General features: G+C 43.6%; 1 protein-coding gene across 1 annotated transcript in view; it reads right to left on the bottom strand.

The window, feature by feature from the left end:
* Nucleotides 1-199: 199 nt before the first annotated feature.
* TEKT2 (tektin 2) overlaps nucleotides 200-15,841 on the bottom strand; it is a 19,713-nt gene continuing 4,071 nt past the window's right edge. Inside the window, exons 3-10 of the mRNA XM_088140252.1 lie at nucleotides 14,199-14,324; nucleotides 12,740-12,945; nucleotides 10,779-10,922; nucleotides 9,107-9,221; nucleotides 7,039-7,146; nucleotides 4,258-4,401; nucleotides 1,983-2,062; nucleotides 200-1,146 (exon numbers count right to left, since the gene is read on the bottom strand). Coding sequence (XP_087996378.1) covers nucleotides 933-1,146; nucleotides 1,983-2,062; nucleotides 4,258-4,401; nucleotides 7,039-7,146; nucleotides 9,107-9,221; nucleotides 10,779-10,922; nucleotides 12,740-12,945; nucleotides 14,199-14,324 — 1,137 coding nt within the window. The 3' untranslated portion in view covers nucleotides 200-932. The remainder of the gene's footprint in view (nucleotides 1,147-1,982; nucleotides 2,063-4,257; nucleotides 4,402-7,038; nucleotides 7,147-9,106; nucleotides 9,222-10,778; nucleotides 10,923-12,739; nucleotides 12,946-14,198; nucleotides 14,325-15,841) is intronic.

Here is a 15,841-nt window from a genome sequence, read left to right as displayed (position 1 = left end):
GACGAGAGGCAGATGAGGGACAACCTTTGCCAAATTGCAACCAACGTAACCGGGAAGAATTGAAGCAATTTGAATATACATAAATGTTTTGGCATGGACTCCTGAGCATAGTAAGAGTTTAACATGTAGCAGCAAAAATACTTAGCAAGCATGAGACGCAAATAGGTACTTAAGAATAGTTTCTGTATTATATTTTTGGTTAAGCTTCAAGAGAAAGATGGTCAGAGCAGCCCCAGGTAGCTGAAACTATGGTTCGACGTTTAGCAGGTACAACGAAGCAACTCAGGTCTATTTTAAACTTCGTCTTTTTATAATTAATTTGTAACCAATCACATTTATAATCTTGTATTTCTTTGCTGCTTGATTATAAATACACCGTTTCCTGGGTATTGGGGTCTTGCTGAATAATGCTGAACATGTCCATATTCGCTTGACCTGGCTTTGCAAACCCATAATAACATTTGGAGACCGAAGTACTCTAGTATCCTGCTTAAGGAGACAAAACTAACCTCATCCTTAGAAGAGAGAAAAAAAGTCTGAAATGGGATGGAAATTCAGGAGTTCCTTCTTACAGATTTTTCTCCAGCACCTGGCTCCTAACAAAATGTCTAGCGATCCACAAGTTGAAGCTTACCCAAAATCTCAAATAGCATCAAAAGCCAGTCATGAATCTTAATGACTTGACAGTACCTGTAGCCAAGGAAAGCCTTTTTTATTAGTTATCAAACTTTCTTTCTTTCTTTCTTCTTCTTCTTCTTTTTTTTTTTTGCAATATACCAAAGTTGTGGGAATCAAATAAAGGGCAAATACACCACTCTGGGAAGGGGCAAGGAGAAGATGACTTGCGTCATTCTCACCCAACGCAGGTATTAATTAGCCTGGCTTGGATGGAGGCAGGTCCCAGGAAGTTCTCCAATGTTCTCAGCATTATCCTATGCCAGCTCCAGGTGCCGGCACTTGAGGGGCGAGAGAGTACGGTTGGTAGTGCGGTTGAACGTGTCCACCTCAGGCACAAATTTCTCAGCTGGAACCGTCAGCTTTCGCCTGCCATCCATGCATTTGCTATCCAGCACCAGCGAGTTCATCTTGTAGGCAATATCTGTCTGGATGCGGTACAGGTGTTTATAGAGGGCATCGAGCGCATCCCTGGAAAAGTGAAGAGAGGATGGTTACAGGTTGGTACTAAAGGTTGAAAATCTTTCGACTCCAGTCATACTCTAAAATGTACTGCCATGTGACAGAGACTGGAAACGACGGAAACTGGTAGGAGGGGTGAACAACACATGATTTTCCAGTTGAAGATGCTGTGAAGATGATGCAGCAACCTTGGAGCTGGTATGAACTGGTTGTAAAGACCTTATCACAACATCCCCATAGCAACCAAGGTATCTGTCTTGAAGAAGGATGTGCTCTTCCTGGCATTTGGCACCTTGAGTTGATTTGTTTCTTCTTCTCATTAAGGTTATTGTTTTCCTTGTAGAGGAAGGGGCAGAAAGTAACTTGAGGTCTATTGCTTAGTTATGTATGCCTGCATCGTCATATGAATATGTACGTATGCATCCTTTTCCCTTCCCCTTTCCTGGAATGTATAAATATCGGAGCATCTCTTTTGTCTGCAGAAGGGGTGTCTCTCACTATCCCTTGATGGGTTCCCCTCCAGTGTGCACCATCTAATAAACACCGCAGTGAAACCTTGATTATTCTGCATTTGAGTCCTGCATTCTGATTCTGCACTTGCTTCTGGAAAGGGATAGAACAATGCAGGGCAAAAGGCATTTTTGAGCAGCAGCAGGACCAAAGATCTGCTGATGATGCTCCTAGACTTTATAAAAAGGCACCTTCCAAAGCATTTGGGTCCAGAACTGAAATCCAATGAATTATTCTGTAAAGTCTTCTATGGCAGTGGCAACCCTGACTGACCCTAAATACCCAAGTATGCTTATTTTCTTTCATGATGAAGATGAAGCAACAGAAGAACTTACTGGGACTGTGCCATTTTTTGCTTTAATGCAGCTATCGTGCCTTCCAATTGATGAACTTCATCTGTTAATCCATGCTGAACCTGGGGTCAAGGAGACAGAAAGCAAGCAATTCAAGGTTTACAAATATCAAATGCCAGACTTATCAGAGAAGCGTAATTCTTTCCATGTTAGCAACCCAGCTGTAAGGGAATTGCGTTCTACAGAGACCAGCCACCCTCAATCCTCTTGCATCTAAACTAAGTGGATGCTAGGATCCATCCAAGCTAGGGTCCCCCACAAAAGCCCTGTGGATCTATCTATTGGATCTATCTATTGGATCTATATCCAAAATCTATTGGACCTACATCTCTTTCAGGGAAATGTTATGCTCTCTCTCGGCCTTTGTGCATAAGCAGAGACTCAATGCAATTGGTGTTTCCAAGTCCCAGCCAAACTCCTGGATTCATTCCCATTTGGAGGCCAAGTGTGGCGCAGCTCCTTTGGAGATGCCTAGGGAGCAGACTTGCCCAGTTATCTGGGAACAGGGCCCAAGGAAGCGGACAGGGTCCTCAGGTCTGTAAGGTCAGCCACCTGTGCATTAGATCCATGCCTTCATGGTTGGTCAAGGCCACCCAGGAGGTGACATGTGGGTGGGTTTGAGTGATGGTTAATTCATCCTTGAGGGAGGGGGTGTTTCTGTCTCCTTTTAAAGAGGCGCTGGTTTGCCCTCTCTTCAAGAAGCCATCGCTGGACCCCACCATTCTGGACAATTTTCATCCAGTCTCTCACTTCCCCTGTTTGGGGAAGGTGGTAGAAAAGGTGGTGGCGCTGCAGTTCCAGAGGATTCTGGATGAAATACATTATCTGGACCCCTTCCAGTCATGTTTCAGCCCCAGATATAGGACAGAAACAGCATTGGTCGCACTCTTAGATGATCTCTGGCAGGAGCAGGATGGGAGTAATGCATCCATCCTGGCGCTTCTGGACCTCTTGGCGGCTTTCAATACCATCGACCATGGTATCCTTTTGGGTCGGCTGAGGGAGCTGGGGGTGGGGGGCACAGTTTTATGCTGGTTCACCTCCTTCCTCCAAGGCCGGTCCCAATCAGTGTTGATAGGGAGCGAGAAGTCCAGCCCACGGCCCCTTGTGGGGTGCTGCAGGACTCAGTGCACTCTCCGCTCCTTTTTAATATCTACATGAAACTGCTGGGTGAGATCATCACCATGGGATGAGGTGTCATCAGTATGCGGATGATACTCAATTATACATCTCCATCCCAGTGAATTAAGTGGTGCTGTGAATGTTCTTTCGCAGACTTGAAGGCTGTGGGGGTCTGGATGGAGAACTACAGGCTTCAGCTGAACCCTGGTAAGACGGAGTGGCTGTGGGTTCGGGGCTTTTCCATATCTGGGGCCTTACCATCTTTGGTCTTGGTTGGGGTTGCACTGCCCCAGATGGACCTGGTGCTTAATCTGGGGATACTCTGGACTCACAACTCCTGCTTGAGGAGCAGGTGGCACTCATGGCCAGGAGGGCCTTTGCTCAACTCCATGTTGTGTGCCAGTTGCACCCTTTCCTGGATTGGGAAGCCTTTTTCTCTGTCACTCACACCCTGGTCATCTCTCGTTTAGACTATTGCAATGCGCTCTACATGGGGCTACCTTTGAAAAGTATCCAGAAGCTGCAGCTGGTGCAGAATGCGGTGGCGCAGGCAGTTATGGGTGCCTCTGGGCTGCGCATATAACACCTCGGCCACATGAGCTGCATTGGGTGTCGGTTTGCTTCTGGGTCCAATTCAAGGTGTTGGTTATGACCTTTAAAGCCCTTCATGACATGGGCCCAGGTTACCTGAGGAACCATCTTGTCCCCATCACATCAACCCGTCCTACCTGGTCCGGCAGGAAGGGTATGTTTCAGACCCTGTTGTCTAGAGAATTTTGAGTGACAGGGTCCAGGAGGAGAGCCTTTTTTGCCATGGCCCCCGTTCTCTGGAACATCTTTCCCCCGAGGTGAGATTGGCCCCTGCTCTGTTGGCATTCCAAAAGGGCGTTAAGACCTGGCTCTGCAGGATCCAATGGAGGTTCGCAGCACTGGGGGTAGTCGATGGCTTCAGGATGCTCTCTCTGTCTTTTACCTTTGTATATTTTTGTAAAGATTTTTATCGTTTTTATTGTTTTTTACTTGTAAGCCACCTAGAGTCACTTATACAGTGAGATGGGTGGCGTATAAATTCGAATGAATGAATGAATGAATGAATGAATGAATGAATGAATGAATGAATGAATGTATTCTGTACCTGGTCACGGCAAAGCTCCATGTTGGGACGGTAAGTCCGAGTCTCCAGACGAGTGTGAGCCAATTTCAGACTGGTCATTTTCCTTTGGAGATCTTCCTCCAGACGTCTAATGTCCTCCTCCATCTCAGCAATTTCTTCCAATGTCTGGAAGGGACACGTAATCATGGTTTGTTGTCAGAAACTTCATGCAGAAAGTGTAGAAAGCACAGGTGACAAATTCCCTAGTTTTTTCTGGGGATTCAAAAATGATGCCACCTCCATGTGTGAGGCAGACATAGGAATGGGGTTACAGCTCACTGTTAGGATGAATTTCACATACAGAAGCTCCTGCAGTAAGACCAAGAAAGATTTGTGTCAGACTTCAGGAGAAACTATTGCTACATATATAATGTAAACAGTATAGAGCTCTATACTCATCCTCAGTATGAGTGCCTTCCATAGGCATAGACTTCAAGTCCCAGAATTCTCAGCAATGGCTATGGTGGCTAGGGAATTCTGGGAGTTGATGTTCATGCCGCTGGAGGATGCCCCATTTGGAGAAGGGAAGTGTGGAGCATCTTCTGATGTCCTACCTCATTAACAGCTGCACTATCCAAAGTTACTTTGTGAAGGAGCTGGGGAAGTTCTTTATACTATATTTTAGGTTGGAGATTAGTGAGATCAAAGTGAGAGACATGGAGGTTTATGATATTGGCAGGGTACAAGGCAACAAGGAATAGGAGTCCACAAGAATTAATTTAGCTTTTCTTAGCTACTTTTGACTTCTTGTTCGTAATTTCATGCTTATTTCATTCATTTTATGAATAAAACTTTTATTTATTCATAATCATTCTGAGACCTCTACTTACCAAAGAGGTCACTGAATTAACCCATTTTCTGGATTTGCACAATATATTGAATCTTAAATTAAGTAGCCTGGGTTCTTATAACTTGCTAACCCCTGTCTAAGCCTGTGGAGTGGAAGGCTGGAACTCTAACATTTCCTGTCCTAGAAATTGTCTCTGGCTCTTACACAGTCTGGCCCCATCTCTTGCTTTGGGGTAGCACCTTGGGAAGGAAGGAAGGAAGGAAGGAAGGAAGGAAGGAAGGAAGGAAGGAAGGAAGGAAGGAAGGAAGGAAGGAAGGAAGGAGGGAAGGAATTGTACAACACTACCTTCCTTGGAAGTTAGGCCAATCTCACAAGAGATAAACAAAATCTAACTTTGTATAAATAAGCAAACAATTGTATCTCTTTTTAAGTATTAAAATGCCAGGATTCCCTGTTGGAAGTAAATACAGAGCTATTCAAATCAAAGCAGCCCTTTAGAAGGGAATTTTGTTTAAAAAAAGAAAATACTCCAGGTAGACCACAAGATAAAAAAGAATGAAGGATTCTAAAGAGTCATTGTTTACTCATGCACAATCTGAGGTAGGCATGAAACATTGAAAAATACACCCTTTACTGAGCTTGCATAGAGAAATAAAAGATAGGAGATGCACAACAGACATAAAAATAAATATCCACATATTAATGCAAATTCATTTCCAGATTCTGCCTTACTTAGTGTGTTATGTGAACACTGGCAACATTTAGGATATTTCCATGCTGCCGTGTTTTCACCCTCTAGTTCCTGAGCCAACCTACAGACACGGTTCAGTGTTCAATGTTCTTGGCCTCAAAACACTGCAAAGACCATGAGTCAACCATAAGTCAAATATGTTCCATCCAACTCACCAATCAGTGAAAAAAGTCCTTCCTTCCTTCAAATTTTAATTTCATATTACCTGCATTTCTGTGGTTATTTACCCTAAAGCCAAGTGATAGCCATGGGAGAACAAGCTGCAAAGCCACCAAAACACTGTTCCTCTGCTGCATTTTATGTTTATGTTTATGAAATAATAGCAGGGGGGAGAAGGAGGAGGAGGGGGGGCTGGGCTGAGTCCAGGAACCAGAAGGTGGGATAATCTGAGAGTTTCCATCAATGGGAAAGAGGCCCACCCATGTGCTTTCTGGTGCTTCAGTGTCTCAAAGGGAAATTGTTTCAACCATGCAGAGACAGTAGCATGGATTCCCACAGAGGCAGAACTGGCCTAGGAAGAGTGCAAGACTGAGAGAGGAGATGCCATTAAAAAGTGCTTTGATATTCTGTGATATTCTGTAATGGGCGGTGAGAATAACCTTGAGGAACAGGAGGAAGAACCTCAACCAAGACAACAGTCAGATAACAACATCTGAATCCAAAGCAGAAATTAAGTCTGGGAAAGCATCTTAGACATGGCCCTCCCTAGTTCTCTTGAAGATAAAGAGAGGGAGGGGAGAGGTGCATTCAGACTTGCAAGATTCTGTTACTGTAACCCTATAATAAACGTAGTATTCGCATTCATAACTTTGGTTTCCTAGCCTTGAAGGGCTGATATATTCCTAGCCTATCTTCAGATGCTCCAAGTAATTCCCCAATTCTGTATTTCCTGGGGAAGGGAATGTACAAATCAGGGAAGAATCTGCTCCCTTCCTGCCTAGTTGAGAAGGAGGACCAGAAGTGCAGCAGATGTTGAATTCCCAAACAACATCTTCCAACTTCCCTCTTTCCTGTATAGTTCTCACAAAAAGGGAAAGGAAGCATTATGGGAAATCTTGAGAACTAGCAATGCCTTCTTTAGTCCCCTGGACATCTCTCAAAAGTTGATCCACGTTACCAGCCTTGGAGAACCTCAACTTGACCCAGATTCATTCTATATGTGCAAACTCTGAATTATCTCTTCACAAATTTGATGGGCCTCCTGCCCGAGCCGAAGACCTACGTTCTTTTCTTGCCATCTCAGCTCATCGAGAGCTTTTTCCAGTTCATGGATCCTCTTCCGGAAAGCGAATTCGGTAGCCACACGTTGAGCTTCTAACTCATTGTCAGTCTAGAAAGGAAAACCCAGACCAAAAGAATAGACAGAGAGACTGTAATTAAAGAAGCGAGATTCATCGCTTTATAGTGCTAACAGCCATTTTTCCCAGGGGTTGCCACTGGGTATGTTCAGAAAGTCAAGATGGAAACCGCAATGATGCAACTGCCCATGTTTATGTGCAGCATCATTAAAAATAGGAGGGGCTTAGTTTGCACCATTACAGCCATCTTGAGTTGTTTTTATTTTACCAGACCTCACAGACATCCTCGCTTGTCCCTTTCTTTCTTTGATTCAATAGGTTTTGCAGGTTTATGAAGTACTAACACCTGGTTTTAACAGAGAAAAAAGCAATATGTTTAATTTCAAGTGTTTAAAGCAGTGTTTTTCAACCTTGGCAAGTTTAAGACGTGTGGACTTCAACTCCCAGAATTCCCCAGCCAGCATGCGCTGGCTGGGGAATTCTGGGAGTTGAAGTCCACACGTCTTAAACTTGCCAAGGTTGAGAAATACTGCTTTAAAGACTCTCAGCAAGGCCCACCAGTTCTGTAAAATAAGTTTGGCTGAGAAAGAGAAACTGGCTGAAGTCATTCAGCGCATTGTAAACCTGAGCTGAAATTTCAGCCTGGCCTTTCACGTCTAAGTTAAGCATTGTATGCATTATATGTTCTAACCGCGTACATTCACTACGCGGAACACTCCTGTTTTTCAAGCATTGACTGCCTGAATGATGCTATATCCAATTAAACAGTGGGGAGAAATTCAGAAACAAAAATAGACGCACGCACACACACACACACGTGGAATTCTTCATTCTCTGGTTTCTTTCCCAAGCCATAGAACTAGTACACAAAAGATAATACGTATTGATTTGTTTATTATTTATTTGATTTAGAGCTTGCCTTTTCCCTCACAACAATAACCCTGTGAGGTAGGTTGGGCTGAGAGAGAGTGACTGGCCCAAAGTCGTCCAAGTTTTAGTGATTATCCATTTCTTATCAAGATCAGACTTCAAGGACAGGTTAAAAACAAAACCCTTCAAATCCCCAAATAGCACACTATAAGCACGCATTTCTGTAGCATTTTGTTTGAAATTTCCAGACAAGTTTCTATAAAGCATTCTAAAACTCTCCTATTCGAGGTCTCCTGAGTCTTCCCTGTTAAAGCCAAAGATGCATTTAATGTTGCCTCATCCCACAGTTCAGTACATCATTCCATTATTGTAGGTTGGTGTTTAATATGTAATGTTTAACCGACAATGCTGCCTAGGAAATGAAATGAAATAAAAGGGTCTGTTTACAGCCTAAATTTTAGGCACTGCTCCTCCTGCAAGCAACCTTCACGACAGATTTATTGCCATAATTCCATAATAACCTCTAACGTAACAGTAGATTAAGTGGTTGAAACTCAGAGACAGAAGATTTAGCTCATATATTAACTGAATGCCAACTGTATTAGAAAGAGAGAGACTAATACCTTGGATTACACTTTAGACCAGTGTTTCTCAACCTTGGCAGCTTGAAGATGTGTGGACTTCAACTCCCAGAATTCCCCAGCCAGCATGGCTGGCTGGGGAATTCTGGGAGTTGAAGTCCACACATCTTCAAGCTGCCAAGGTTGAGAAACATTGTATTAGACAAATGACCTGTTGGGATCCATACATTAAAACAACATATTTCAAGTGCAATCAGAACCCAACTATTATATATAACACAGCCCTTTATCTGAACGAAGCAGTACAACTGAGATCTGCACTTATGGATCCGACTGGGGTAAATCGTAGGGAGGACCCAGAAATACGATTTCTATTTCCTTTGAGTTCTGCCTTTTACTCCACTTTGTTACGCAGAGTCTTATTCCTGTTCTGTATTTTGTATTCTGATGTGGCCTAACGGCGAAGCCATAAAGTATTATTATTATGCAGTGGCTGAAAGAAATAGCTTGCTGTGAGTTAACTGGAAACAAAGCGATTAACCTGCGCAATGGTGAGAGCGATGGCTTCTCGCAACTCAGCCGCGGCTTTCATTTCCGTCTCTGCCCGATCCTTGTTGTATTGACTGAACTGGTCCCACTGCTCTGGGGTCACGGTTCTATAAAAGCCAAAACGTTCATTGGTTTGGTTGCTTCTTTAGAATTAATGCTGCTTTCAGACAGACACCCACCTTCCCTCACTCCCTCTCCCCAAGGTCCAACACACCGGTGAAGGAAGATGTGCCGATGTGCAAAATTAGCACATCCATGTATCGCCCCTACTTTGCGAGCTTCTGGCTTCCGAGTGCAATTCAAGGTGTCATTTATTTATTTATCTACTTATGCCATTTCTACAGCCGCCCATCTCAATCCAGGTGACTCTGGGCGGCAACAATTTCAATCATGAAAACCGTGAAAACCCTTCCAAATTATATATATATATAGGCAGCCGAGAGTTATTATAAAAATTGCATAAAAATCAAGTTTGCAACCAGGTAATGGGGCCCTTCATGCTTTCAGGGCCTCAGGCTCAGGCACATGGCTGGGATTTAAAGCCTTATGAAAGGCTGGCAGCGTTGGGGCCATCCTGAGCTGAGAAGGCAGGCCTTCTGGTCCTCAACAGACGACATTCCTTGGCTGATGGGATCTGCAGCCTCCCCAATCTACTAGACCAAATTGGACAGGTAGAAACTACAGGGAGAAGACCGTCCCTTTATCACCTATAAACCCCTACATGGCACAGGACCTGGGTTATTTGTGGGACTGCCTCTGGACACGGTTGCGGCAATCCCTGCCTTTGGCATGATCTCTTCCCTGATGTTCAGTTGGCCCTGACCTTGCTGGCCTTTAAAAAGGCCTTAAAAACATGACTATTCCCCTATGCTCCATGCTGGCTGGGGAATTCTGGGTGTTGAAGTCCACCCATCTTAAAGCTGCCAAGGTTGAGAAACACCGCTATAACTCAACCCAGAGATTCGGAGGGCTGTGAAGACCTGGCTCTTCACCTAGACCTTGGGTTGGAATAGAAGCAAGCCCAGCAAATTTAAGAGCATGGGGAATCTCTGTGATGTCACAGCACTGTGCTTGGGTTATGTATTGTTGTTGGGTGGGTTGTTTTATTTATTGTTTTTATTTAACATAATTGTGAGCCTAGGATTACCTTGTATAACATAGGCAGCCATACATATTTCTAAATAAATACATAAACTCCCAACCTTACATAATATCATCTGGATCCTCAAGATCCTATCTGATGATCCAGAACTTCCAGGCTGGAAGGTACTTTTGTTGAATGTCCTAAAATTCTGAATGGAGCGTAATGCAACTGAGGCATTATTAACCACTGTGTGACATTCCAACCCACTTACAGTCTACGTTTACAGGTTTTAATCAGCCAGTGGTATATTGCTACATGCAGCCAGGGTGATTTATGGCTGGAAACAAAATGCAGAATCGTAAAAACACTCAAGAGTTAAAAGAGCACAGCGGAGAAGCTGCATAAGACACAGCGTGGAAGAGCGGATGGAATTCCACCACAAAGCTGGTACCAAAAAGCCTAGAAATCTCTTTGCTATATGAGCAGAACCAAAAGGAGGTGGGATTAATTCACCTCAATGGTTTGTTCATTCACTATTTGTCTGGCTTTCCATCTCCCCTTTCTAGGCATTTAATCTTACCCAATTGGCACCCGAGTGGGGTTGACTTTGTAGGAGATATTAGGAGAGTTGACGTTGAGGGAAATACAGGTCTGGTCGATCTCCAGGGCTTCCTTTTTCCCTCGATGATCAAAATTTAACTGCTGGCGGGCCTCCTGCAAGAGGCTGAGAATGATAAACCAAGGAGTGTTGAGGAAAAATGAAAGACAATGGACAGGCATGAAAAGACACAAGAGGGATCAGGCTCCATGTATTTTTTATACTCCGTTGGATGTAGTCATCAGCCTAGTGATCAGCTGGCACTCAGATCATTTCACCATTCGGTCCAGGAATCCATCATGTGGTTCAAAGTCTGGGTTTGCACATCACAGGTAAGTGGGCTACTAAATTCCCCCTTTTCCTGGATTTGCACAATACACCAAACCATAAACTAGCCCAATAGATTGGATTCATAAACATGCTAAGACACAAAGGTTAAAACTATCCAGCCTTAGTAGTCTGGTAATGCAACCAGTAGATTTACTGTTCACTGACCTCAGTACAGTACTGTACACTGTACATTGTACACTGTACACTGAACTCAGCCAATGAAAGCTAAACCCAGCATGCAGCATACAAGGAGGAGCTGAGTTCCAAAATCTGTATGATTTTAAAATCAGCTTTACATTGCACCTACATGCTAGATTATGGAAGATATCCATAACCTTTTGGTTTCCATATTTTATTGCAAGGAGAAAAATGATAGGAACAGGATCATGACCGTTATCATTCAAGCATATGGGGATCGTTAACAACCCAATGCAATATGCAAGGATAGGATAAATACTTTGGAGAGTATATTATGATAAATAATTATTATAAGTTCACTTCATCCAAAATATTAAGTATCTCTGTTCTAAGCTTGAGAATAGGGGGGTAATTCTATTTTCCTTTCCTTTTGCTTTCGCCTAGAATTTATGATAGCTTTCAGCCAATTATGCTTTGAAAAAGATTTGGAAAGGGAGAATATAAATCGGTTGGTTGGTTGGTTTTCTTTCAAATACCAGCATACCTCCCAATAGCATAAGCTTTATGGAGACCCAAAGAGCATTGTGATGTTAGCCTTCTTTGATCAAGGTTTTTGGGTTGCAAATGCTTCCTTACCATCCCAGGGAACATGTAGTTCAACCCCAAAACCTAGCTCAGAGAATTCTAACAATACACCATGTCAATCATAAGCTATACATATTGTGTATTATCACAACAGATAAACAATAGTTTCAAAGTTTGAAATGTCCCATATAAGCATGGGGAAGTTTCATCTGGGGTACAATGTATGGTTAGAGAGAAGGGAAGAAAGTAGTTGAGTGGTACAAGGATTATGCAATTTTTAACCAGCTAGGGAAATCTTTCCCAACCTATTCTCATCTAATGGGTGTGGAACTATACCCTTAGAATTGTCAACTAGTTGGGGAATATGGGGTTGTAGTCATCACATCTGGAGCTTGCCAGTTTGGGCAAGACTACATTAGAAGAACAGCTTTCATCCTTTCCACATGACACCATATATGATCACCTTCCTCAATTTGGTGCCTTCCAGATATGTTGGAATGTCAGCTTCCAGAATTCCTAGCTAACATGCTGCTTGGGGATGGTGGGGACTGAACTCAAGACTGCACTGAGAGGCAGTTTGGTGTAATGGTTAAAAGTGCTAGATAGAAGCTGAGACTCCTGCCTTGGGCATAACAAGCTGGATATCCTTGGGCTGGCCAGTACTTCTCAACCCTAGGAAAAAGATATTAGCAAGCCATTTCCAAAAATGTTGCCAAGAAAACTGCAAAGACTCACTCCCGGTCACCAGGAGTCAGGTTAGCTCCATAAACCAAAACAATAAGACTGCATTAGAACAAAGAAGATCCTTGCCCTCATGATGCACAGTCCATGAACCTATCTTAAGGTCCCAGTCACAAGTTCTGCTTGCTCCTTAGAATCTTTTGACTCACCAGAGCTGCTCAAAAGCCTCACTGACTTTCTGCTGAAGGTCTCTCTTGGTGGCATCAATCACTTCCACTTCTTTATGCAGCTCATCCTCCACCTGATCTTTCACTACATCAATGGCTCGGCGACTCTCCCGGAGAGTGAGATTTTCAATGGCCACATCCAATGGCAGGTTTTTAGCTTGGAGGGCATGTTCTGCTGCCTCCTTCATCTGAAAAGGGAGAAGCCAGAATATGGTAAGGAAGAGAAACAGCACTCCAAGGACCTGCCAGAACAGGGGTGGAGACAGTAGACTCATTAAATTTTTGGGGGGAATTGTTTGCTGAAGTCCAGCTTATACCCATAACTAAGTCTTAATTCAACAATGAATTCACTGCACAATGAGTCTCAATATTAGGCAGCAACATTCTAGCCCAGTGCATTGTGCACAATAGCAGTGTATTTCAATCTGTCTTTCTAACACCACCAACTTTCTAATATAGGATTTGCTGGCTGGGCAACTCTGGAAGTTGAAGTCCACACATCTTCAAGTTGCCAAGGTTGAGAAACATTGCTCTACAGAGACGTGAGCAAAGAAACCTGGATTGCCCCATCAACCCCAGAGAAGTGTCTTGAGGTCTTGGAAACTTTCCTGCTCCAGGATTAGAGGAAATGGAGGATGGGATATGGAGGATAAAACCTGGACCTGCTGCCCACCATGCAATGAGGTCAAGCAATGGGCAAAGAGGGCATTCCCACCTCCCTCTTCCACCTCCTCATGCACTGGGGACTTTGGTGGTCTAAAAATATATCCAATAAATAAATAAATATGTTACTGGAAGAGGAAAGTGATGCTGACATTTGTATTACTTGAGAGGTTTTGTAACTCAGCAGTAGATGTTTCAGTAAGGAGAAAGAAGCTTTAACATGGCATTACAGGGAAAAAGTGGTCTAGAAGAGGAGCAGGGCAACAGTGGCACTCAAGCCCCAACTTTGTGGCCATTATTGGTCAAAATTGTTAGTATAATCTCTCAGCACTGGAGACCATGAAACACTTGAACACTGTCCTCTCATCTCTATAACTGATTCAACATTGGTTTTTAGATTACAGACATACCTCAGAACCCAGGACAAAAAAACGTTCAACCCTTTTGCCTCATTTCATCATTGCTACTGCTCTTAGACTTTCCAAAAATGTTAGTGCTAGCTCTATCCACCACAATGTTGCCTGCCAGAGGTGTGCAAATGCCCTGAGCTTAAAGTGGCCTTTTATGAGCAAGCAGTGGTTCACACGAGGAATTTTGAGCATGAAATCTCCTGCCCAACCCTATTCAGGAGGAATACAGAATCTGGTTTGGTGTTCTGTATTCAGGAGCCTTAATTTTGGACTTTGTGGATTTGGAAAGAACTGCAGAACATGGGACGTCTGCTTCTAGTTTTCTGGAGAATGGGATGGGGTAAGGAAGACATTAGTCCACCACATACTCGGTTCAAGGTATTGATTTCTGTGTCAATGTCAGTGAGGCATTTATCCAGAGTTTCTTTCCATCGATTGACAATGTCAAGACGCTCATTGAGACGTGTGCAGTTGTCGAACTCATCCCATTTTGTCTGGGGAAGGAAAAGAGAACTCAAATCACTATTCAGACAGTTCGGTTCTTGAGAAAGTGACAGGATATAGCCAAAGAAACTTCTATAGTAGAGGGTGACCTCTAAAGGTAAGGTGTATACAAGGTGTCCCAGATCACCAGTGGGATGCCTGAAGATGATGCTCCTTAATGGTGGATCCCTTAACAAGCCTTCTTTCCTTGATCTTACAAGACATGCAGAACAGGTGGTCTTGGAGGTATGGAGGCCCTAAGCCATACCAACCTTTAAAAGTGACAAGAAGCCAAATTGCAAACTGTCAGAAGGTAACTGGCAGCCAGTGCAGCTACTGTAGCAGAGGCACCACATCAAGAGACCTAGACACACCCATAACTACCTGGGTTGCACCTTCTAAATGGCCTTCAAAGGCAGTCCCATTTAAACCAGGTTGCAATAATCCAGCATGAGATGACAAGAACAAGAATGATTGTCAGCAGGGCCTCCTGTTCCAGAAACGGCTACAACTGGTGCACAAGATGTAATTGTGCAAAGGCTTTCATGACCATGACATCCATCTGCTGTTCAAACAGGAGCCTTGAATCCAAGGGGACCCAGGGTGCAAGCCATTTCTGTTCACAGGAGCACAATGACAATCAGTATCAGTTGGCTTCTGAATCAGAATGGATTCTTGCTGAGATGAGGCCTCTTTTTTTCCTTCCAGACCCTAATGGTCTCCAGGCACCAGGACAGGACCTCAATATTTTACTACCAGCAGCATTATCAGCTTCGGTTCTGCATTTTCAGCCTATCCATTGCATGCAGATCTTCACAGATGCCCTGGAACAGTTACAGAGTCATTGTGTGCTTCTTCACTGCTTTGTAAGCAAGCGACACTCATTTCCTGCTGTTAGATCCCATCTCCCAGGACCGCTATGAGCATTATACCTAGCTCCCTAATCTTTTCTCCCCAAATTAGACACTGCTGACTTCAACCCCACTGGGTGAAAGGATTTCTCTGCCTTACCATGCCCCAGCTCTCTTATAGCATCCTCTGTTTCCATGTTTAGCAGCCTCACTCCCATTTGGCACACAAACTGGGTGACTGCACAGTGTGTAAGCAGGGCTACAAAGTTCAACCACTGTCCCATCCATTTCCCACAGCTACTCGTGGAAAGAGTGTCTGAATTCTGAAACTCTCAGGGATAACCAGAGAGTATGGTCAAAAAAGTCAAAATGGAGGCCATGACAATGCACATATAAAGCAGGCAGAGCTTTGATCACAGTGTCATGACTGCCATCTTGACTGGTTTTGACCACAACCTGAGGACACCCCTGGAAACCTTCAAGCAGACTACTTCTAAATCAAGTCTCTCTGTCATCCAGAAAATGACCATTTGTATTTTGTAGAAAGGGCTAGTTATTTTTTTAAGCCTTTGTTGAGTTAGGTACACATAAACGAATCAAGCATTTGAATTCCCAAAAGGTTTAAAAGAGGTAGCATTTTCTAAAACCTCAGCTGCCCTAACGAAGGTCCTGCTTTG

Source organism: Python bivittatus, unplaced genomic scaffold, assembly GCF_059951505.1.
Source record: "Python bivittatus isolate LINGU-HERP-01145 unplaced genomic scaffold, Pbiv_v1 ctg000260_np1212, whole genome shotgun sequence".
NCBI classification, from domain to species: domain Eukaryota; kingdom Metazoa; phylum Chordata; class Lepidosauria; order Squamata; family Pythonidae; genus Python; species Python bivittatus.
The sequence above is the reverse complement of the archived record's forward strand: the minus strand, read 5'-3'. Positions and strand labels throughout refer to the sequence as shown.